The sequence below is a fragment of the Heterodontus francisci genome, chromosome 4, assembly GCF_036365525.1.
Source record: "Heterodontus francisci isolate sHetFra1 chromosome 4, sHetFra1.hap1, whole genome shotgun sequence".
Classification (NCBI taxonomy): domain Eukaryota; kingdom Metazoa; phylum Chordata; class Chondrichthyes; order Heterodontiformes; family Heterodontidae; genus Heterodontus; species Heterodontus francisci.
This window is the reverse complement of record NC_090374.1, coordinates 41,181,850-41,206,643: the sequence shown is the minus strand read 5'-3', so window position 1 is coordinate 41,206,643 and position 24,794 is coordinate 41,181,850. Positions and strand designations below refer to the sequence as shown.

The following is a 24,794-nucleotide window of genomic DNA, read 5'->3' as shown; positions in this document are numbered from 1 at the left end:
ATAAACTTAATCCACTCGTCAGATCACATTACAGGGATCTGTGCCTCCATCTAATGTTTACAGTGAATGTCCCACACCATTTACATAGAACTGGAGCCCTCACGGCAATAAATAAAAACAGGATAGAGACAGTAAATCCAGCATACATCAAGCTAGTCTTGCATGTAAATGTAGCTGCATTTGTAACCTGGCTTTCTTAACAAAGCTAACTGAGTTATTGTAATTAAACATTGGTTGTACCCAGCTTGATTGAAGGAGGTGGTCATTTTTGTTCCACTACATTACAGCAAAATAATACAGCTGAAATACAGGCTGTACTTCCCATTTAATGAGGAGAGCTATATAATAAGGATAGTAACATCAGGAGCATATAAGGATACTAATATTTGCTCAAAACTTGGACATATATACAGACACTTTTGGACCTGTCTGTTAGAATAATCCTGTCAATGAAGTATTTCTACATGGGTACAACATGAATATAGAAAATCCACTCAGGACTACCTTCCTGACACATCCTCCAATGTCACTCTCCCTCTCTCAGGACTCCCAGACAAGAGATCTGATAATCTCCACTTCCTAAATGAGCGAGAATGGAAGTGGGAGTGGGGGAGGGGTGGAAGATCCCAATGTGGTGGCAGGAATTTTGTCCCTAAGTTAGGATGCAGAATTGCACTGGGGCTGGGGGGGGGGGGGGGGGGGGGGGAGGGGGAACCGAACTACAGGAGTGCAGATACAAGAAGGTTCAAAAAGTTCAAAACACACACACACACAAAAAATACAGGTCACTCTTTTTACAATATAGTGAAGAAAACTAAGAATGTGCATGCTTACCAAGGTTGCCAGGTACCCTTCAATAACTCACTAACTGTTTAGTATTTAAGGAGTGTTTTAAAGAAGAAAAAAGTGAGATAGCAGAGAAGTGTAAGGACGGAATTCCAGAGGTTAGTGCCTAGGCAACTGAAGACACAGCCACCAATGATGGAGCAATTAAAATCGGGGATGATCAAGAGGCCAGAATAAGAGGAGTGCAGATATCCCAGAGGATTGTCAGGCTGGAGGAAATTACAGACATAGTGAGGGTCCAGGCCATGGAGGGATTTGAAAACAAGAATGAGAATTTTAAAATTGAGGTGTTGCTTAACTGGGAGCCAGTGCAGGTTAGTGAGCACAGGAGTGATGGGTGAAATGCATTTGGTACGAGTAGAACACGGGCAGCCGAGTTTTGGATGACTCTCAAGTTTGCGGAGGGTAGAATATGGGAGGCCGGCATTAGGCTAGTCAAGTATGGAGGTAACAAAGGCACGGATGAGGGTTTCAACAGCAGAAGAGTTGAGGCAGGGCTGGAGACGGGCGATGTTACAGAAGTGGAAACTGGCAGTCTTAGGATGGAGCAGATATGTGGTTGAAAGCTCATCTCGGTCAAATATGACACCAAGATTGCGTATAGTCTGGTTCAGTCTCAGACAGTTGCATGGGATAGGGATGGAGTCGATAGCTATGGAACGGTGTTTGTGGCGGGGACTGAAGACAATGGCTTCAGTCTTCCCAATATTTAACTGAAGGAAATGTTTTTATCATCCAGTTTTGGATGTCAGATAAGCAGTCTGATAATTTAAAGATAATGGAGGGGTCCAGAGAGGTGGCGGTGAGGTAGAGCTGAGTGTCATCAGCATGCATGTGGAAACTGACACTGTGTTTTCTGATGACGTCACCAAGGGGCAGCATGTGGATGAGTAATAGGAGGGGACCAAGGATAGAGCCCCGGGGAACACCAGAGGTAACTGTGAGGGAATGGGAAGAGAAGCCATTCTCTGGCTACGATTAGATAGATAAGAATGGAACCAGGCGAGTGCGGTCCCACCCAGCTGGATGATGGCGGAGAGGCATTGGAGGGGGAATACTGTGATCAACTGAGTCAAAGGCTGCAGACAAGTCAAGAAGGACAAAGAGAGATGATATTTGTGACAGGTACCTCACAGAGTTTCCTGTGTAGCGTCTGGAACTCACTGAGCTTCCTGGCAACTGCCCAGCCATTATGGTCAGGATCAGACGGACTCAACTGCACCGTGACTGAGTAGCAGGGCATTTGTTCCCCATTCTCTTCCACAACCTGCCCAAAAAGGAGTGAAAAGGTTGACTGAATGCAAATGCAATTCATCAAAATTAAAACAGTGTACATTTTTTCCCCTTACATTAGTTGTGTTCCTGACTCAAGACCAAAATTCTTCTGCATAGCTTACTCTTGTGGGAAACTTGACACAAGTTTAGGCCGGTTACAAAAAGTGATTTAGTGCAGTCTGCTCTCCTGCAGATTTCTAGTTATGCTGTCTGTTTTGTTGCTCGTTTTTAGAAACAATTTATATTATAAAGTCCCAAAGGCAATGAAAAGCTCAGGTACTGAGGAGACACCATAACAGAGTGAGAAATTACTTAACCTAGATATGGCCAATTTCATTTGTAATAGTGTTCTGATCATCTGAATACTGTACTTTCAAACACAACAGGGACTGATTCTCCAACAAATGACAAGGTGTTAATTAGTCAGCATCCCACTAACTCATCTTTAGTAGCCTTGCTCAGAATTCACTAGAAAATCAAAAGATACCGATTCCTTTTCATAATCAGTAAGCTTTAGTAAATCATGAGGCTTCAAATATGTATATATATTTCATTTGTTCAGTTTCCCTTTGTTACAGCACCCCAGCTGTCAACAGTTCATCTTTTGAAACGTGCAAAAAGCAGCAAAAAAAAGGTGCAATGCTTTCAATCACTACAGCAGCGAGAACTCTTGAAAATTCATCACAGGTAGCAGAAATTTCTAAATCGACATATGGTTATGTATGTTCAGTCTGGTATCAGACGTCAGCTGACATCACTCCTCCTCTGAACATCACAGTAGGAAGAACAAATCTGTATTTATATGGCACCTTTTAGGGCCTAAAGCATTTTTGAAGTGCAGTCACTTTTGTAGTTAAGGGAAAAGCAGCAGTCAATTGATGCAGAGCAAGTTCCCACTAACAGCAACGAGATAAATGACCGGATAATCCATTTTAGCAATGCTGTTTGAGGGATAAATGTTGAGCAGGACACTACAACAGAAAGGTGAGTGTCCTCAGCATTCCAGAGATAACAGATGGAAAATTCTGATGCTCGGAATAAAACATTTTCTTTTCAGCTGAAAACACCTGCCCTTTATAGCAAAATATAAAGTGCTAGATTAGTAATGATGAATAATGTGAAGACCAAATTCCAAAATGGTAGCCCAAACAATGTTTGGAAGATTTCATGGCAGTAAGAAACTCTCTCAAATATCTATAATTAGAGTAGGCTTTGTAAACAGATCCTTCAACAGGGCCTGTGCGTCAACTACCCAAAGTTCGTAATTTTAATTATAACACAAAATTTGAAATCAGTTAATAAATCTGTAATTAAAAAGTTAGTGTAGTGGTGATCATGAAACCATGGTCGATTGTTGTAAAAACCCATCTGGTTCACTGATGTCGTTTAGGGAAGGAAATCTGCCATCCTTACCTGGTCTGGCCTACCTGGTCTGACTTCAGACCCACGGCAATGTGGTTGACTCTTAAATGCCCTCTGAAATTGCCTCCTAGCAAGCCACTCAGTTGTATCAAACTGCTACAAAGTTTAAGAGAAGGAATGAAACCGGACAGATCACCTGGCATCGATCTAGGCACCGGAAACAACAATGGCAAACCCAACCCTGGCGACCCTGCAAAGTCCTCCTTACTAACATCTGGGTGCTTGTGCCAAAATTGGGACAGCTGTCCTACAGACTAGTCAAGCAGCAACCTGACATAGTCATAGTCACGGAATCATACCTTGAAGACAACGTCCCAGACACCACCATCACTGGGTATGTCCTGTCCCACCGGCAGGACAGACCCAGCACAGTGGTATACAGAAGTGGAGGGATTTGCCCTGGGAGTCCTCAACGTTGACTCCAGTCCCCATGAGGTCTCATGGCATCAGGTCAAACATGGGCAAGGAAACTTGCTGATTACCTCCTACTGCCCACCTCCCCCCCCCACCCCCCTCGGCTGATGAATCAGTGCTTCTCCATGTTGAATACTAATTGGAAGAAGCACTGAGGACAGCAAGGCACAAAATGTACTCTGGGTGGGGGACTTCAATGTCCATCACCAAGAGTGGCTTGGTAGTACCATTACTGACCGAGCTGGCCGAGTCCTAAAGGACACAGCTGCTAGACTGACTCTGCGGAAGGTGGTGAGGGAACCAACTAGAGGGAAAAACTTTCTTGACCTCGTCCTCAATCTAACTGTTGCAGGGGCATCTGTCCATGATAGTATTGGTAGGAATGACCACCGCACAGTCCTTGTGGAGACAAAGTCCCGTCTTCACACTGAGGGTACCTTCCATCATGTTGTGTGGCACTACCACCGTACTAAATGGGATAGATTTCGAACAGATCTAGCAACTCAAAACTGAGCATCCATGAGGCGCTGTGGGCCATCAGCTGCAGCAGAATGGTATTCCACCACAATCTGTAACCTCATGGCCCAGTATATCCCCCACTCTACCATTACCATCAAGCCGGGGACCAACCCTGGTTCAATGAAGCGTGCAGGAAGGTATGCCAGGAGCAACACCAGGCATACCTAAAAATCAGGTGTCAGCCGGGCAAAGCTACAACAGAGGATTACTTGCATGCCAAACAGCAGAAGCAGCATGCAATAGACAGGGCTAAGTGATCCCACAACCAAAGGATCAGATCTAAGCTCTGCAGTCCTGCCACATTCAGGGTGGTGTCCTAGGCCCAACCATCTTCTGCTGCTTCATCAATGACCTTCCCTCCATCATAAGGTCAGAGGTGGGGATGTTCACTAATGATTGCACAATGTCCAGCATCATCCATGATGCCTCAGATACTGAAGCAGCCCATGTTCATATGCAGCCAGACCTGACAACATCCAGGCTTGGGCTGATAAGTGGCCAGTAACATTCGTGCCACACAAGTGCCAGGCAATGACCATCTCCAACAAGAGAGAATCCAACCATCTCCCCTTGGCGTTAAATGGCATTACCATTGCTGAATTCCCCACTATCAACATCCTGGGGGTTACCATTGACCAGAAACTGAACTGGAGTAGCCATATAAATACCTTGGCTACAGGAGCAGGTCAGAGGCTGGGAATTCTGCGGCGAGTAACTCACCTCCTGTCTCCCCAATGCCTGTCCACCGTCTACAAGGCACAAGTCAGGAGTGTGATGGAATACTCTCCACTTATCTGGACTGGTGCAACTCCAACAACTCTCAAGAAGCTCAATACCATCCAGGACAAAGCAGCCCGCTTGATTGTCACCGCATCTGCCGCCTTCAACATTCACTCCCTCCACCACCACCGACGCACAGTGGCAGCTGTGTGTACCATCTACAAGATGCACTGCAGCAACTCACCAAGGCTTCTTACACAGCACCTTCCAAACCCGCGACCTCTACCACCTAGAAGGACAAGAGCAGCAGATGCCTGGGAACACCATCACCTGCAAGTTCCCCTCCAAGCCACACACCATCCTTACTTGGAACTATATCGCCGTTCCTTCACTGTTGCTGGGTCAAATTCCTGGAACTCCCTTCCTAACAGCACTGTTGGTGTACCTACACCCCGTGGATTGCAGCAGTTCAAGAAGGCAGCTCACCACCACCTTCTCAAGGGTAATTAGGGATGGGCAATAAATGCTGGCCTAGCCAGCAACACCCATATACCCCGAACGAATAAAAAAAAACAAAGCTTCTTTCATTTCTCAGCAAAAGGAATAAGCATTATTCCCTAACAACTTAACACATACAGCTAGTTCAGAACGATGTAATAGAAAATTTAGGTGGAACTTTGCACTTCATTCCAACATAGGTAGGTGGTAGGGAAATATAGGGACAGGTGGGGATGTGGTAAGAATATGGAATTAGTGTAGGATTAGTATAAATGGGTGGTTGATGGTCGGCACAGACTAGGTGGGCCGAAGGGCCTGTTTCAGTGCTGTATCTCTAAACTAAACTAAACATTCCTTCATTCAAATCATTTGGGCTAATAGCCTACAGTGATGTCTCAATTGCTTCGGGCCTACAATTTTACTATAAAACACATAATTTTCTTCCAAAGATTTTTTTTTGGTACTACCCTTTCATTTGCTGTGACTCAAGTAGAATGGTTCCATTCTTAGTATTAAATTTCTCTGCTAGCCGGACTTAAAGGAAACCAAGGTCACTCTGAAACAGCCATCAACAGAAGTTTATCCTTTAAAACTACACATGCAGGGTAAAGTAGTCTGGACTACATGTAGTGTTCCTCTCGGTCCCTAATGGCTGTTGATGATCTCTGGATTGCTGTTGGGCTCTGCACACCGGCAGTCTAAGGTCAACCTAGTGCAAGAGCAGAGAATGAACAAAAAGAGTTAAAGGGGATTTGGCTCATTGTCTTCCATCTTTTAAGCCTGCAAGTAGTAGATTGAGCTCTGGGCGAATCTTTTCTACTTGGTTTCTATACCTGCACATTGGAAAAATGAAGTTCAAGCTAGGAGACAGCAACAAAATTATCTGGTTAATGGTAAACCTCTGCCTCATTACTGTATAAGAGGAAAAGTCTGGTAATTAAATACTTCAAACGATCTCTCACAAGGGGCCTCGATCTGGTAAACAAGTAAGAGTGCAATAATTGAAATGAAAAGGATCTCTACACAAATTGTTCAACTAGAAAACATAAAAATCTGATGATAACAAATAATGAGAAGTGCAATACCTCAAGGACTCCTGGGATCCTTTCAGGAATCTAGTTGAAAATCTAAGTTTTCCTAAGGGGGTCTACTAGTTCACTAGGACTAGTAGAAGAAAGCAATTTTGATTACTTGTGTTATAGTAGCAATATTTCAATTGTAACAGTACTGAGAGGTGTATTTCTTCCATTAGATGACCATAGACTGGACAACATCACCCATAATACAATTAAAAGTAACTTTACTGCTTTACATTTAGCATTTGTAAGCATCAGCAAAAAAAGACAGCAATTAAGAGGTTATCATCAAAATTGCACTTTCCAAGTGACCACAAATTATGTTCAGATTTGTAACCTATGATGTACTCGCACTACAATGTTAGCATCAGTGCCAATGCTCAAATTGAATTGTAAATTGAGAAAATGCCCAAGTGAACACCAAAGTGAAATGGAGTGATCCTGCCTCAAGGACTCCTGGGATCCTCTCAGGAACCTCGTTTTTCTCCAGCGAGTCTCTTCCCTCTACACTCCGGTTTACAGATCAAGCCAATGCTCTCAATTTAGACTGCATTTACATTTTAACCAAACCACTTTGCACAGAGGGAACTGCAGTGTGAATGCACCATTTACGTACAAGGCTATTGCATTACACAGTGAAAATAAATAGTATTGCAAAAAAAGCTGCATGAATTGTTCTTCTGGGTACATCATAAACCAGCACTACTTCTAAAAATCAAAATAGCAACAGGATACTTTATATAAAACATGATTAGGAATATGAGATAAGGCAGTTTCATTCCCAAAATTAGTCTGAAGACCAATAAATCACTTTAGTTTTGCATAATTCTTTTTGATTCAAAGTCAACAAAAGGTTCATTAAAAGCTTAGCAGTTCAGCCTGTTCAGCATCTTATTTCTTCCGTTAACCTTTGTTTGTTTTTTGACTAGTAAGGTCAAAGGAATATACAGGACTGGAAAAGACCATTTGCATTCTGCCAGTCCTATTATCCAGCAAATATCCTCCTGGCAATTTTTCCTACAGGTACTTATCCAACTCTAGCTTGAATTTGCTGATGCAACCAGCCCCCACTGCCTTGTTTGAAAATTTATCCCATACATTCATTCCTTTTGCATAAAGCAATTACATTTAAACTGACTTTGTTCCTTCCCCTCTAAATTTGAGGCTATGCCTCAAGATTTTCGTTATTCAAATTACTTTAACAAGAATTTGGATAACAGTCAGCACTACATGTTTATATCTAAATTATCACTGAATGACCTTCCTGCAAGACTTGCAGAACTTCCTACCTGTTCTATACATTATTTATTTTCCAGTACTAGTGCCAAGTAATCCACATAAACATTACTTCTGAAGCCCAAGGCAAGCTAACGCCACTTCAATTCACACTCTCCCCATCAGCCTTCTTCGAGTGAAGTTAAAACTTCACCAAAGTCTCCTTGTGCTCGCTTAAAGGGAAAATACATCTTAAAACAAAGGTGTCTAAACTGCTGCTGGTGGCCCATGCACAGCCCTCAAACTTGCCAATCCAGGCCTCAAAGAGAATGTACCCATCTCTCATATATGGTTATACTTCTTATTCAACAGTTTGTCCTGTTTGAATCTTGGAGGCTTAGAAAGGGCAGGTCTTGGCGCTGCTGCCTCATTAATGGATACATCCTAAAATCAAAACACCCAAGATCTATTAGTGTCAGCAACTGAACTTGTACAAAATACTAGGATCACTGATTTGACCTTTATAGGTGCTCCAGCAACTTTCCCGTCCACCTACATAGCCCATAAAGAGATCAGACACCCCCACCTTAAAAAGAACACAGCAGTGTAGCTCCCACCACAACTATGTGCACTATAGATACAAATGAGCAATCCATTTCTAGTAAAAAGTTTCCTAACATTACTAACATTAATGCTTGTATTTGTCATTATGAATCACAGAACTGGAATGCTTGATAAATGTGACATTCATCCTCTGTAAATTCTATGTAAAAGCTACATGCTAAACATTGTACAAATCAGTGCTCCAGTAACGAGAGAACATTGCACCATTAAGTAAGGTCAGAGGTCAAATTCTAGATTCCATTAGCATTTGCTCACAGCCTTTGAACATTCTTAATTGCAACTGCTTGTCTGGGAGAGTGAAAAAGAAAAGCTGTTCCATTAATCATGCACCATGTTATCGTCCCCAATCATTGAAGGAGCAACAGCTGCTTCGCCCATCCAGTCATCTGCAGCTGGTCGTGATTGCCTCTCCACACAGAAAGGATTGCATGAATGTAGACAGCTAATTTTATACGGTGGAGATAGTAGTAAATTACAAACCAACCTCACATCACAGCTCCCCCCCTTGTTTTCCCCTCGGAGGGCAATTAATGAGAAATAACACAGAAGGAGTGATATGGATCTGCACTCCAGTGGGTAGTCTGAATAAACCCACCTCGCTGCTGCTGATGATGGCTTTCCACTGCCCAAGGTTCTCACACCACCAGTCCGTCCGGGCAATGTGCTGCTGTAGGTCACCATGTTCTTTTTCCATCGTGGAGATCTCATCCTTTAGCTTTGTAACAATCTAAATGAGAGATAGATACATTAACAGCATTCATTCCTGTAGTTGCAATACTTAACCAGATAGGATACAAAAACTAGATTCTAAATTTGTTTTAGAATGAACAAGCTCTGGTAAAAACTGCTCTTCAATATCCATTCCTTTGTATGTCAGTAAAAGATAAAGCTAACAGTCTTCAAGAACGAACAGATCAATTCACAATAACTCCAAACATTCAATATACAATATTCTCTATGGAGTTTTATAGATTCAGAAGTCCAACAAATTAAAATATTGAAGAAAAAGCCAGAAAATTTATTTCATCTCCAGCTCAACTGATTAGTAAGTTACCCCATAATCTTCCTCACTTCAGTGATCTCGCGAGGAATGCGATTTACAACATCTCATAGCGACACAGAACATTTATGGCACTGAAGGAGGTCTTTTGGTTCATCAGGTCTCTGCACCTGAAAAAAAAGATATCTCCAGCCTTTTACTATTACTTTAATCTTTGATCCCAGGTTATCAGTCTCCCTGCTAAAGGTAATAGGTCTTCCCTATCCACTCTAAATTTGGGGGTTCCTTTGTGGGAACTTATTTGTTTGGAACCCTTTCTATTTCCTCCTTCATTGCCTCCCTCTGCTCTGACACTACCTTAAGGGCAATTAGGGATGGGCAATAAATGCCAGGCTTGTCAGCAATGCCCAAATCTCATGCCTGAATATAAAAAAGGTATATTCCAACAAGGGCGGGAGGTAAGGGAATCAAAGCCAGGGCTGCTTGGAAGACGAGGGAGATAGAATTTATGATGAAACTAAAAAAAGAGGGTATATGATGCATGTCAGATGAATTCTTCAAGTGAGAACCAGGCCAAATAAGTTGAGAGGGAAAGTGAAGAGGAAAATAAGACTGGCAAAGAAAGAATATAAGAATAGAATGGCAGTTAACATAAAAGGGAACCCAAAAAGCTACTGGCATGTAATTAATAAGCAGTTAGTAAGAGGTGAGGTGTGTCCTATTAGGGACAAAGAGTGATATCTGCTTGGAAGCACAGGGCAAGGCTAGAATACTTAATGAGTACTTTGCATAAGTGTTTACTAAGGAAGATGATGCTGACAAAATAAATTGGTAAAAGTGGAGATGGCAGTGGTAATGGATGGAGTGAAAATTGCTAGGAAGGATGCACTAGAAAGGCTGGCTATGTTTAGAGTAGATAAGTCACCTGGTCAGGTGGCTTACATCCCAGGTTGCTAAAGGGAGTCAGAGTGGAGATAGCAGAAGGGCTTGCCATAATCTTCCCTAGATACGGAGGAGGTGTCAGATGATTGGACAGCGGCAAATGTGATATGATATTCCTAGTAACTACAGACCAGACAGTTTAACATCATTTATTTATTTATTTAGAGATACAGCACTGAAACAGGCCCTGAGTCTGTGCTGACCAACAACCACCCATTTATACTAATCCTACATTAACCCCATATTCTCTACCACACCCCCACCATTCTCCTACCACCTACCTACACTAGGGGCAATTTACAATGGCCAATTTGCCTATCAACCTGCAAGTCTTTGGCTGTGGGAGGAAACCGGAGCACCCAGCGGAAACCCACGCAGACACAGGGAGAACTTACAAATTCCGCACAGGCAGTACCCAGAACTGAACCCGGGTCACTGGAACTGTGAGGCTGCGGTGCTAACCACTGCGCTGCCCCTAATCAGTGGTGGATAAGGTTTTAGAAACAATAATCAGACACTTGGAGAGATTTGAGTTAATTAAGTAGAGTCAGTATGGATTTGTAAAAGGCTTGACTAATCTAACTGATTTTTCTGATTAACAGAGAAAGTTGATAAAGGGAAAGAAAGCAATGAATGAGGATGTTAAGAAACGCTTGACGAAGTACCACATAAAAGGCTGGTTAACAAAATTGAGGCTCAAGTAATAGGAGGGTTCGTGTCCAATTGGATAAAAATTTGGCTGAAGAAAGTCATGGTAAATGGTTGTTTTTCAGACTGGAGGATGGCAGACATGAGCAAAATTTCAAAATTTGCCGACGATACCAAACTTAGAGGTATGGCAGACAAGGATGATACCAATCAACTGCAACATAGATAAGTCCAGCAGAATGGGCAGACAAGTGGCAGATGGAATTTAACACAGAGAGGCACAGGAGTCAGCAACGTGTCTGTGGTAAAGAATTTTGAGGTCCGTGACTGGTAATTTCAGAGATGAGAAATTTCCCATTGGCTTCTTCTTCCAGACCGGCTTTAAAACGAAAATCGCAATGTCAGTTTCACAGCTGACAGGTGCTGAGAGCAGGAAGAGCGGTGTCCAAACTTTGGACAGCTTCAGGGATTTCTGGCAGATTCCCGTTTTTTTTTAAAAGCCCGTCGGAAAACTATGGGGGGGGGGGGCGCAGTGGGTTGGGCAGAGAGGGGTGGGGCAGTGGAAGTGCGAAATCTATGGTTGTCCAGCCTGTCAAGATGAATAAATTAGTCTTGGCTACTTCACAAGAACAATCCTATCCTTGGGTTTCATGGTTTAATGGATGAATTTGCAATCCTGATACAGTGTGAATCCACAGAGGTCATTCAATAAGGTCCGTCCACTTGTGACATGGTGTAGCTAGCTTTATTCTGTCAACAAATGTAATTCGTATTGGCATTGCGTACTATTTTGCTTGCTAGCTAGCTAATACAGTTGTGCTGTTCTCCACTAATGTTTGTATGCTCAGCTACTTAATTTATAGGGAGAAATTTGTTTTAAATCAGACTGTGTTTTGATGGCATGAGGTTGGCTATACACTTTTTATACTGATTAATTGCCCCCATGTCTGTGGCTGAATCAATAATTTTGTCAAATGTCCCTGGTGCAACATGTTGGTGCCTATCCCTGGAGAAGTGTGATTGCGCATTTTGGCAGAAGGAATAGGGAGAGGTAATATAGAGTAAATGGTACAGTTCTCAAGGGTGTACAGGGACAGAGGTTCCTGGGCATTCATACGCACAGATCTTTGAAAGTGGCAGGACATATTGAGAGAGTAGTTAGCAAAGCATATGGGATTTTTGGCTTCATAAATAGAGATATTGGCTGGAATTTTATGACCCCCAAACGAGCGGGCTGGTGGGGCGTAAAATTGAGTGGAAGACGGGGGGGTGGGGGAGGGGCGGGTGCTGTTCCCGATCTCCTCCCGTCCCCATTGCCATTTTACGCAGGGTGGCAATGGCCCGCCTGCCCCAGGCCAATCAAGGCCCTTAAGTGGCCAATAAATAATGCCCCACGGCAGGCCATCCCCAAAGTTCCAACTGCCCCCAACGCACAACACTTCCCCCCCCCCACCACCACTTCCCCTTGCCTCGCCAGGGCCCGGCCAATCGTCCCTAGTGAGGCCGCAAAAACTTACCTCCTTTCCCAGGTCTTCTTTCCTCTTCCTCCTGAAGCTGGGTGTAGTCCCAGCAGTGGCCACCGCCCCCGGTGGCGCTGCTGGGACTAAGAGCTACCGACCCGCTGACTGGCTGACAGCTCATTGAGGCAGGACTTCAACAGGAAATTGGATGGGCACTTGAGGGAAATAAACTTGCAGGGCAGCGGGCACTGAACGTCGGAATGGGATTGCTCCACAGAGAGCTGGCATGAACTCGACGGGCTGAATGGCCTCCTGCTCTGCTGTAATGACTCTGATAGCAAAAACATATATAAATAGAAGTTGAATTTTCAAAAAAGAAAATGAAGCTCTGATATTTTTTTTGCCCTGATCCCCACAGGTAAAAGTGTAGGATCACCCTAACCTTCCAACTTAGGTTCCTCAATCCTGACACTTGCAATCCACAGAAGCCTATTCCATGGTCCTAGAAGAAACAGTGCGCCCCAAAGATCATCTTCACTTCCATTCTAAACTAGATATTAATTTAATGCATTTTTAAAAAAGGATTTAAATGCATATTGAATTAACAAGCTCTAATGAAGAGTTAAACACGCAAAATACCATAACCAGCCTTTTGGTTCTTGGGATGTATGGTGTCCGCAAGGCCAAATTTATTATTCATTCCTTTTTGCCCCGAGAAGTTGGTAGTAAGCCTTCCCCTTGAAACTCTAGTCCTTGTGCTGATAATGTTCTCATATTTGTGTTAGGTAGTGAATTTTGACCCAGCTACATGGAACAATAGTGTACGTCCAGCTTAGGATGGTGTGTAACATGGGAGCTTGAGGGTGATGATATCCCCATGATCTTGATGTCTTGCCCTTCTTGATGGTAGACGGAGGGGAGGTGCTGTCAAAGTAAGCCTAGTGAGCCTCTAAAGTGCACATAATAATTGAAAATAATAAATAGATAGCCACAGTAGTGTAGAAATGGATTTCATCCCCAGGTGAAGCACTGATCAAGAACACTGCTCTCCTCTGGTTGGTGCGAACTTCGAGTGTTCTTGCAGCTGCACCCATCTAGGTGAGGGACAAATATGCTACTGCAGTCCTAGCTTGAGCCTTGTGGAGGATAGAGAGGCTTTGAGGTATCAGAAAATGAGCCACATGGAGGCAGAGGGCATAGCTGAGGTATTAAATGAATACTTTGCATCTGTCTTTACCAAGGAAGAAGATGCAACCCAGGCAATGTTAAAAGAGGAAGTAAGTCAGACACTAGAAGGGTTTAAAGTTGATAAAGAGGAAGTATTAGATAGGCTGTCTGTACTTAAAGTGGATAAAGCATCAGGACTGGATGAGATGCATCCAAGGATACTGAGGCAAGTGAGGGTGGAAGGCGCAGAGGCACTGGCCATAATTTTTCAATCTTCCTTAGACTCGGGGGTGGTGCCAGAGGACTGAAGAATTGCAAACATTACACCCTTGTTCAAAAAGGGTGTGAAGATAAGCCCAGCAATTACAGGCCAGTCAGTTTAACTTCGGTGGTGGGAAAACTTCTAGAAAAAATAATTAGGGACAAAATCAATAGTCACATGGACAAATACGAGTTAATTAAGGAAAGCCAGCATGGATTTCTTAACAGAAAATCATGTTTAGCTAACTTGCCGGTTTTTTTTGAAGAGGTAACAGAGAGGATTGATGAGGGCAATGCTGTTGATGTGGTGTACATGGACTTTCAATAGGCATTTGATACAGTGCCACATAACAGACTTGTGAGCAAACTTGTAGTTCATGGAATAAAAGGGACGGTAGTAACATGGATTCAAGATTGGCTGAGTGACAGGAAACAAACAGTAGTGGTTAATGGATGTTCTTCATCTGGAGGAAGGTTTATAGTGGAGTTCCCCAGGGATCAGTGTTGGGACCCTTGTTTTTCCTGATGTATATTAGTGACCTACATCATGGTACAGGGCACAATTTCAAAGTTTGCAGATGATAAGAAACTTGGAAGCACTGTGAACCATGAGAAGGATAGTGTAGAACTTCAAAAGGACATAGACAAGTTGGTAGAATGGGCAGATGGAGTTCGATGCAGAGATATGTGAAGTGATTCATTTTGGTAGGAAGAATATGCAGAGACAATATAGAATGAAGGGTACAATTTTTTTTTAATTCATTCATAGGATGTGGGCGTTGCTGGCTAGGCCAGCATTTATTGCCCATCGCTAATTGCCCTTGAGAAGGTGGTGGTGAGCTGCCTCCTTGAACAACTGCAGTCCATGTGAGGTAGGTACACCCACTGCACTGTTCGGAAGGGAGTTCCAGGATTTTGACCCCGCGACAGTGAAGGAACGGCGATATAGTTCCTAGTCAAGATGGTGTGTTGCTTGGAGGTGAATTTGTTCCCATGCATCTGCTGCCCTTGACCTTCGATACCTCCAAGTCTCTCTGTTTCTGCACCTCATTTTAGAATTTTATATTGCCTTTCCTCATTCAAATTATTTGGATCTATTCTGAGTCACAGGATAAACTGTCACTTAGAAAGGCATGGGTTAGTCAAGTATAGTCAGCATGGGTTTGTTAAGGAAAGATATTGTTTGACCAACTTGATCGAATTTTGTGAAGAAGTAACAAGGAAGATAGATGAGGGTAGTGATGTTGATGTGCTCTACATGGATCTTAGCAAGGCTTTTGACGAGGTCCCACATGGCAGACTGGTTAAAAAGATAAAATCCCATGGGACCCAGGGAAATGGCAGGAAACAAAAGGTAGTTGTTGACGGGTGTTTTAGGGACTGGAGGGCTGTTTCCAGTGGCGTTCCGCAGGGCTCAGTACTGGGTCCTCTGCTTTTTGTGGTATGTATTAATGATTTGGACGTAAATGTAGGCGGCATGATCAAGAAGTTTGCGGATGCCACAAAGATTGGCCGTGTGTTAGATAGCGAGGAGGATAGCTGTAGGCTGCAGGAAGATATTGATGGTCTGGTCAGATGGGCAGAAAAGTAGAAAATGGAATTCAACCTGGAGAAGTGTGAAGTGATGCATTTGAGGAGGTCAAATAAGGCAAAGGAATACACAACAAATGGGAAAATACTGAGAAGTGTAGAGGAAGCAAGGGACCTTGGAGTGAATGTCCACAGATCCCTGAAGGTAGCAGGATAGGTCGATAAGGTGGTTAAGAAGGCATATGGAATCCTTTCCTTTATTAGCCGAGGTATAGAATATAAGAGCAGGGAGGTTATGCTGGAACTGTATAACTTATTGATTAAGCTACAACTTGAATACTGTGTGCAGTTCTGGTCAACTCATTGCAGAAAGGATGTAATTGCATGAGAGGGTGCAGAGGAGATTTATGAGGATGTTGCCAGGACTGAAAAAATGCAGTTGTGAGGAAAGATTGGATAGGCTGGGGTTGTTCTCCCTGGAACAGAGGAGGCTGAGGGGAGATCTGATTGAAATGTACAAAATTTTGAGGGGCCTGGATCGAGTGAAGGTGAAGTGTCTATTCACCTTAGCAGAGAGGTCAGTGACGAGGGGGCATAGATTTAAAGTGATTGGTAGAAAGATTAGAGGGGAGATAAGGAAAAACTTTTTCACCCAGAGGGTGGTGACGGTCTGACTGCCTGAAAGGGTAGTTGAGGCAGAAACTCTCAACTCATTCAAAAGGAGTCTAGATATGCATCTCAAGTGCCGTAATCTGCAGGGCTACAGACCAAATGCTGGAAGGTGGGATTAGAGTAGGTGGATCGTTTTTCGGCTGGCACAGACACGATGGGCCAAGTGGCCTCTTTCTGTGCCTTAAACTTTCTATGATTTTGATGATTCTTCCTCCCAAAATGTTTCACTTCACAGTTGTCTGCCTTAAATTTCATCTCCATGATGTCCGCCCATTCCACCAGCCTGTCTATGTCCTCTTGGAGTCTATCACTAGCCTCCTCACAGTTCACAATACTTCCAATTTTTTGCCATTTGCAAATTTTGAAATTGTGCCCTGTACATCCAAATCTAGGTCATTAATATAAATCAAAAAAAGTAGTAGTCCTAATACCGAACCCTGGGAAAGCCCACTGTACATCTCCCTCCAGTCCGAAAGACAACAGTTCACGACTACTCACTATTTCCTGTCAGCTAAGTTAATATCCATGCAGCCACTTTCTCTTTTATTCCATGGACTTCAACCTTGCTGCCAAGTGTATTATGTGGTACTTTATCAAATGACCACATTACCCTCAGCAACCATCTCTATTATTGCATGAAAAACTTAAATCAAGTTAGCTTACCATGGTTTGCCTTTAACAAATCCATGCTGGCTTTCCTTAATTAATCTACACTTTCCATGATTAAAATAATACTGGCATTCCCATTGCCCTTTGTGACATTCCACTTTCATCAGAGACCCCGCTACTGCTAGCAATAGTTAAGGAGCACTACTTTATTGAGCACAAGCGTATGTGCCAGTCTAATTTGCGACACAAACTGCATGTGTGCAAGATAGAGCAAACACAACTGCAAAGGTGAGGGTGTGAATTCAAGACTGAGATCAATAGTCTTTTCTAACATAAGATTATCAAGGGAGATAGACAGCAGTTAAATGGAGTTGCGGTACTGATCAGCAATAATTTAACTGAATGGCGGAACAGCTTCGAGGAGTTGAATGGTCTACTCCTTTTCCTATGTTCATATGAAGGCCATCATGAGTCATTTTTAATTTATGCTCCTTGTACATTTGTTTAAGCAACCAAAAGGACACATTTGGCTAGAAATTGTGCTGGCACTTGGTAACTTTGCATGGTCGTTACATATTGCAACTCAAAGATCACATAAAATACGTGCATCTTAAAACACTTGTACAAATCAACTGAAAGATTAATAAAGTTCCCAGCATTGCAAAAATGTGCATCTTTGCACGAAAACAATGAATCTTTCAGAGAAAACTTTGGACAAGGCGGCAAAAATATAAATGCAGTTGTGAGGTGTGGCGTGATACAGAGAACACACAGAGGTTTATTTATACTGCCCAGGAAGGTCCATTATTTTTCTTGAAATTGCTGAAAATATAGACATGTTGTCGAAGCTGTTTGTCTTGCACTCATCAGGACAATCCACAAGAATAACCCATGTAAGGGAAAACAACAACTTATACTGCACGAGAAGAGAGTGCTGATTGGTTGGCAAATGAACTCTGATGGGTAGAGGTGTTGCCATGGAGAATGCACCTGTTTACAGTGACTGACAGTTAACTGCTAAGCTTTGTTTGAAATTTAAACCAGGCAGCTTGACTGATTGGTCAAGGCATTGCCCTGAGGAATGAACCAGCGAAGGGCTGTCACTTATTTTGTTCAGCTGAAACAGGCACAATGTTTGTACATATTCTTTCTGTCTGCAAAGAAAAGGGCCCTGTGTATTAATATATGTAGCTTCCAGTATGTGCAAATGCACCACACTGTGAGCCCTGCTGACAATCTTAAATTGGTTGTCAGTATAATTCTTAGAACACTGTGGATTATTTAGCAAATGTTGCCCAATCATAGAATCACATCTAATGTTGGACACTGTGTTTTGAGTTTTGCAAGCACGGGCTGGTTGAGTACGGTCTGTACCTTGCTCATTGCGAACAGCAGAAGGGACATGTTGTTTGATACGATCCGCCAGTCTTTGGGATGTACGGCCTATATACCTAGCATCACACTGGCACTGAAATTCATATATCACATTACTCATTTGTGTGATAGGCAGGACGTCTTTTAGGTTTGATGGCAGCATCCTGTTAGTGGTGAACACCACACGTGTTGCTACTGCATAGTAGCAGTGTGAAACAGCTAGCTTTACCTGTTGCTCAGATTTTTGGGATACCTTACCCTTCCAGGGTAATTTGAGGTAGACTGGGCACTTCTCAGGGCCGAAAAAGATGGCCTTAGGCCCATTCATAAGTTTGCGCGATATACAGCAAGAAATTATCTTATCAGCATCAAGCTTGCATGGTGAGCAAACGGCTTGGGCCCTATTTACGAGGTTGCTGATAAGGCCAATTTTTTAGCGCATGGAACTGTAGAAATCCCAACTAGTGAACTATTGACCAGTGAAAGTCGGTTTGTGGTGGACTGTGGTAGAGAACCCCTGAACAGATTTCTCAACTAGTACCTCAAGGAAAGGGAGCTCATTTGACTGTTCCATTTCAAAGCTGAATTTAAGCACAGGATGGAGCCCATTAAGACGTATAAAGAAATTATTGCATGCAGCTGCAGATTCGAATATAGCAAACTTATCATCTACAGATCGGAAATATGCAAGACGTAGGAGGTTAGGTGTCTTTCCAGCAAAAACATGTTTCTCATGGAACCCAACAAAGATGTTTGCGAGAGCTGGGCCTGGAGGGGATCCCATGGCAACACCATTTGTTTGGCATATCTGATGTTGTTAAAGCTGAACTCCACTGCGTGAGCTGCCGAGTTCATAAGTTCAATGAATACTGATTCACATAACGGTGGTGGGTCTAGATCACCATGATATAGTGCTGCAGCACAAATATCTATGGCTTCCTGAAGTGGTACATTGGTGAATAGGCTAGCATTGTCAAATGAGCACATGGACTCGGCATTGCTATCAATATTGTCATGCTAGGTCCCCACCTGCCAAGAATGAGGCACATCAGTTTTGTCATCAACATTGATTAACTGTCGTTGGAGCGAGTAAATGATTTGTTAAACAGATCAGCCATGGTTGGAAAAAAAATTTACATATTAACAGACATCGAAGGTGAGGAAGGACATTCCAGGGCCTGCTAAGGAGGACGCAATCCATAAGGGCTAGGACTGGTTAGACCAGCTGGTCACATGACTACCTGGCTGTTCCAGGGTTTTCTTTTGAACTGGCCACAGAGAGTTTGAACTGAGAGTGTCTGCTTGCTCCTGGACTGAGAAGATCTCTTTCCTGTCTGCTCCCATCTCTTTCTCACAAGCCTCTGAATCCACTGAAGACACATGAACCCCAAGAGAGAAAAGTCTCCTACAGTGAACAAGGATTAAGAAGAATACTGAGCCACAATGAAAAGCAAGATCTACCTACAATCAAGTACTCTACAGTGAGCTCGAAGAATCGTAACAAAAACTCTTGATATTGCCTCAAACTTTTCCACTTTATTTTTCTTCTGCTCTTTTCAGACTCTCTTTGTATGCGTGTATCACGTATGCATGCTAGCGTGGAACGCGTCGTGTATCCGTAGGCATTAACCTAATTAGAGTTTAAGTTTAATAAACTTCAACTTTTCTTCTTTAAACCTAACAAAGCCTGCTTGTGCTGGTTTCTTTGCCTTATAATTGGAAAGTGGTGAACAAGGATTCACCAAGGGGGAGCTAAAGACACAGTGTGTTTAAAATTAAACCCCGTTACAGTAAGACCAGGTGAAGGCTGAGAGGGACCCCTAGCCACCTTTCTCTCTGGGTCGTACCAATATGCAAGTCCTATATGGTCTTCGCAAATGTGAAGGAATCCTTCACCGTTTATGTGGAAAATTCCTCAAAGCTGGTTGTAACAATTCACCCAACCATTTGGCCAATTCATGTTGTGCAAAACTGGTCATAGATAAGAGGGACATCACTTTTGTGTGCCTTGGGCAGCCCATACATAGGTGGACGCAGCAAGCTGTGAGGATGAACCCTGTCATATACATCACCCAGCAAGCATTTTTTTTTTTACTTTCAAGCAAACTTACTTTCGAGCAAGGCTGTCCCGTCATGTAGAGCGGCAGGTCCAATGGCTACCTTGATCAGATCATTTCTCGCTGTCTATCGTGCAAACTTATGAATGGGCCTAAGGCCGTCTATTTCGGCCCTGAAAAGTGCTCAGTCTACCCCAAATTACCCTGGAAGGGTAATGTATCCCAATAATTTGAGCAACAGGTAAAGCAAGCTGTTTCACACTGCTACTATGCAGCAGCAGCAACACATGGGGTGTTCACCACTAACAGGATACAGCCGTCAAGCCAAAAAAGACATCCTGCCTATCACACAAATGAGTAATGTGATATATGAATTTTAACGCCAGTGTGATGCTCAGTATATACGCCGTATGTCCCAAAGACTGGCGGATCATATCAAACAACATGTCCCTTCTGCTGTTCGCAATGGGCAAGGTACAGGCCATACCCAACCAGCCCGTGCTTGCAAAACTCAAAACACAGTGTCCAACATTAGATTGGACAACATTTGCTAAATACTCCACAGTGTGTTAAGAATTACTCTGACAACCAATTTAAGATTGTCAGCAGGGCTCACAGTGTGGCTCATTTGTGCGTACTGGAAGCAACATATATTAATACACAGGGCCCTGTTCTTTGCAGACAGAAAGAATATGTACAAACATTGCGCCTGTTTCAGCTGAACAAAATAAGTGACAGCCATTCGCTGGTTCATTCCTCAGGGCAATGCTTTGACCAGAGTCAAGCTGCCTGGTTTAAATTTCAAACAAAGCTTGGCAGTTAACTGTCAGTCACTGTAAACAGGTGCATTCTCCACGGCAACGTCTTTACCCATCAGAGTTCACTTCCCAACGAATCAGCACTCTCCTCTCATGCAGTACAAGTTGTTGTTTTCCCTTATATTGGCAGTTCTTGTGGATTGCCCTGATGAGCGCAAGATGAAAGGCTTCGACAACACGTCTCTATCTTCAGCAATACTAAAGTTCTGTACTACTAAATGACTATTTTCTTGAAATGTCACAAACTGGACTGAACTCCTGGGCACGGAATCATACCTTTCTGTCAGGTTTTGGTGAGTTCTGGATGGAGCCCAGAGCTTGTCTCTTGTATTCAAGTTTCTCATTTAGCTGTCGTAGTTTGTTTACAGCATAGCTGGCCTGCTCATTAATGCCACTGCTCCCTTCATCCAAGACTTCCTCACAACTCTCACAAACCTGGTTCTGGAAGAAAGAGGAATGGGGTTTAGATGAAAGTTAAATACAATATACATAGCAAACCATTATTTATGGTCAATTTGTGCAATCAAAATTAACAAATAGCATCAGGTTCCTCAATAAACATCAGTTTTTGACTGGTTATGATGATTTTTCATCTCAACCATGATGCTTGCCACCAAACATCAGCCTACATCACGGCACATCTAGACACCATGATCAGATGACAGAAGCCATGGCTGAAACAAGTGGGGCTGTCTGGTATTAGACTGTCTCAGCCTTGTAGCACTACAAGTACAGGCATTTCAGTATGTAATGCCACAGAATAACATTCTCTGCTTAAGTAACTCATCCAGAATGCAGCTTTGTGGATTTGTGTTGAACAGAGGCTAATGCAGGTTCCCAAAGAGATGGAAGAAGCTCCTGACTGAAGGTCTGTTGCAGTTGGTGGCCTGGGAACAAATCATTCATCTGCCTTTGCAATTGAGAACAGTAGGAAGAGATTAACTCAGTTCAAAAAAAAAACAGGAGTCCATTTTTCTTAACCCTTCCCTCCACCCACCAACTATTCTCCTGAATGAGTAAACTTCTTCCAAAGCTATAGCCCCATGGTTACCCTCCTTAGAAATAGAGAAGTTACAACATGAAAGCAGATCCCTTGGTCCAACTAGTCCATGCTGATGTTTATCCTCCATGCAAGCAAATAGACTAATCACATTTACCCACCCTGTTCCAATATCCCTTCATCCCCTTGTCCTTCAGTACTTTAGTAAATCATCCCAGTGTCCTTTATCACAAGCTTTGACAGCAAATATCAGCAGGCTTTGGAACAATGTGGGGGTGAAGGGTATCACAGTCAATCTCGATCATGTCCTGATTTGAAGTCCATATACAAGCACAAGTAACAAGAGAGGAAATCCATCTGCATTTCCACTCCCTATTCTGAGATGCAGAGGTCATTTAAACAGCAACCTCGGCTCAGATCAGCTAACAGAGGGAAAGAAGAGTGGAAGAGCAATAATTGTAGGGGATTCGATAGTGAGGGGAACAGACAGATGTAGACACAGATGTGACTCCAGGATGGTAACTCAGCATCTGCAAGAAATTCTGAGGGGGGAGGGCGAACATCCAGAGGTCCATGTCGGCACCAATGACATAGGCAGAAAGAGAGTTTAGGGAACTAGGAGAGACTGAAAAGCAGGACAAGACCTCAAAGTTAGCAATCTCTAGATTACTCCTAGCGTCACATGCTACGGAATACAGAAATAGGACGATAGTGCTGATGAATACGTGGCTGGACAGATGGTGCAAGAAGGAGGGATCGACATTCCTGAGGCATTGGGACTGTTTCTGGAGGAGGTGGGAACTGTACAAGGCAGACAGGTTGTACCTCAACAGGGTAAGGGCCAATATCCTCGCTGGGCGTTTCACTCGCCCCGTTGGGAAGGATTTAAACTAGTTTGACAGAGGGATGGGAACCTAAGAGTAGATTCAGAAGGGAGAGGAGAAAAGGTGGAACTGGAAAGCAGAAAATTAGTAAGCTTGTTTGGAAGGCAGAGGAAACAAAGGCTAGAAAATCGACATCAACGTTTGGCAGTGCTAATTGGTATATACTTCAATGCGAGAAGTCTAGGGAATAAGGCAGATGAGCTGAAAGCACAGATTGACACACGGGAGTATGATATTACAGCTATCACTGAGACATGGCTGAAAGGGCAGGAATGGCAGCTCAACATTCCTGATTACAGGGCTTTCAGACAAGATAGAGGAGATAAAAAGTGGGGCGGGTCACAGTATTAATTAAAGAAACAACTGTAGCTGTGAGGAGGGGTGATATGGTAAAAGGATCATCAAATGAGGCCATATGGTTGAACTAAAGAACAAGAAGGCGGCACAGTGGCGCAGTGGTTAGCACCGCAGCCTCACAGCTCCAGCGACCTGGGTTCAATTCTGGGTACTGCCGGTGTGGAGTTTGCAAGTTCTCCCTGTGTCTGCGTGGGTTTCCTCTGGGTGCTCCGGTTTCCTCCCACAGCCAAAAGACTTGCAGGTTGGTAGGTAAATTGGCCATTATAAATTGCCCCTAGTATAGGTAGGTGGTAGGGAAATATAGGGACAGGTGGGGATGTGGTAGAAATATGGGATTAGTGTAGGATTAGTATAAATGGGTGGTTGATGGTCGGCACAGACTCGGTGGGCCGAAGGGCCTGTTTCAGTGCTGTATCTCTAAACTAAACTAATGAAGTAATCACACTACTGGGAGTGCACTAGATCCCCAAACAGTCAGAGGGAGATAGAAGAGCAAATATGTAGGAAAATCTCTGAGAAGTGCAAAAACAATAGGGTAGTAATAGAGGGGGATTTTAACTACCCTAATATTAACTGGGATAGAACTAGTGTGAAAATCACAGAGGGAGCAGAATTCTTAAAATGCATTCAGGAGTTTTTTTTTAGCCAGTACGTAGCAAGCCCAACAAGAGAGGGTGTGGTTCTGTACTTAGTTTTAGGGAATGAAGCTGGGTAGGTGGATGGGGTATCAGTTTGGGAGCACTACGGTGGAAGTGATCATAATTCAATTAGATTTAGGGAAAAGGTCAAAGATAGACCAGGAATGGGGAAAATAGGGAAAAGCTAATTTTACTAAGCCGAGATGTGATTTAGCTAAAGAGGACCGGAAACAGTTACTTGAAGGTGCCAGATCAGTGGCAGGCATTCAAGGAAGAGATAGTGAGGGTTCAGAGCAAGTATGTTTCCTTGAAGCAAAAGGGTGCGTTCAACAAATCTAGAGCCTCCTGCATGTCATGCGCCTTCAAGGAAAGGATAAAGGAAAAAAGGGAAGCTTATGACAGATACAGAGGATTCAATACTGCAGAAAACCTAGAGGAGTATAAAAAGTGTAGGGATGAAATTAAAAAGGAAATTAGGAAAGCAAAGAGAGGGCATCAAGAAATATTGGCAAATAAAATCAAGGAGAACTCAAAGATTTTTTTATAAATACAAAGAGCAAGAGGATAACTAAAGGAAGAGTTGGGCCTTTTAGGTACCATAAGGGTTACCTGTGTGTGGAGTCGGAGTATGTAAGTATGGTTCTTAATGAATACTTTGCGTCTGTTTTAACAAGAGGGGGCTAACACAGACATTACAATCAGGGACAAAGAGTCTGAATTATTAGAACATAATGAGAGAGGAAGTATTAAGGAGTTTAATATCTTTGA

General features: G+C 43.1%; 1 protein-coding gene across 3 annotated transcripts in view; it reads right to left on the bottom strand.

Moving 5' to 3' along the window:
• The window catches only part of snx25 (sorting nexin 25), a 317,716-nt gene that overhangs the window by 20,976 nt on the left and 271,946 nt on the right, over positions 1–24,794 (bottom strand). For all 3 annotated transcript variants that reach the window (XM_068029407.1, XM_068029409.1, XM_068029408.1), the window contains exons 11-13: positions 21,424–21,588; positions 9,205–9,336; positions 1,976–2,113 (exon numbers count right to left, since the gene is read on the bottom strand). In XM_068029407.1, coding sequence (XP_067885508.1) covers positions 1,976–2,113; positions 9,205–9,336; positions 21,424–21,588 — 435 coding nt within the window. The remainder of the gene's footprint in view (positions 1–1,975; positions 2,114–9,204; positions 9,337–21,423; positions 21,589–24,794) is intronic.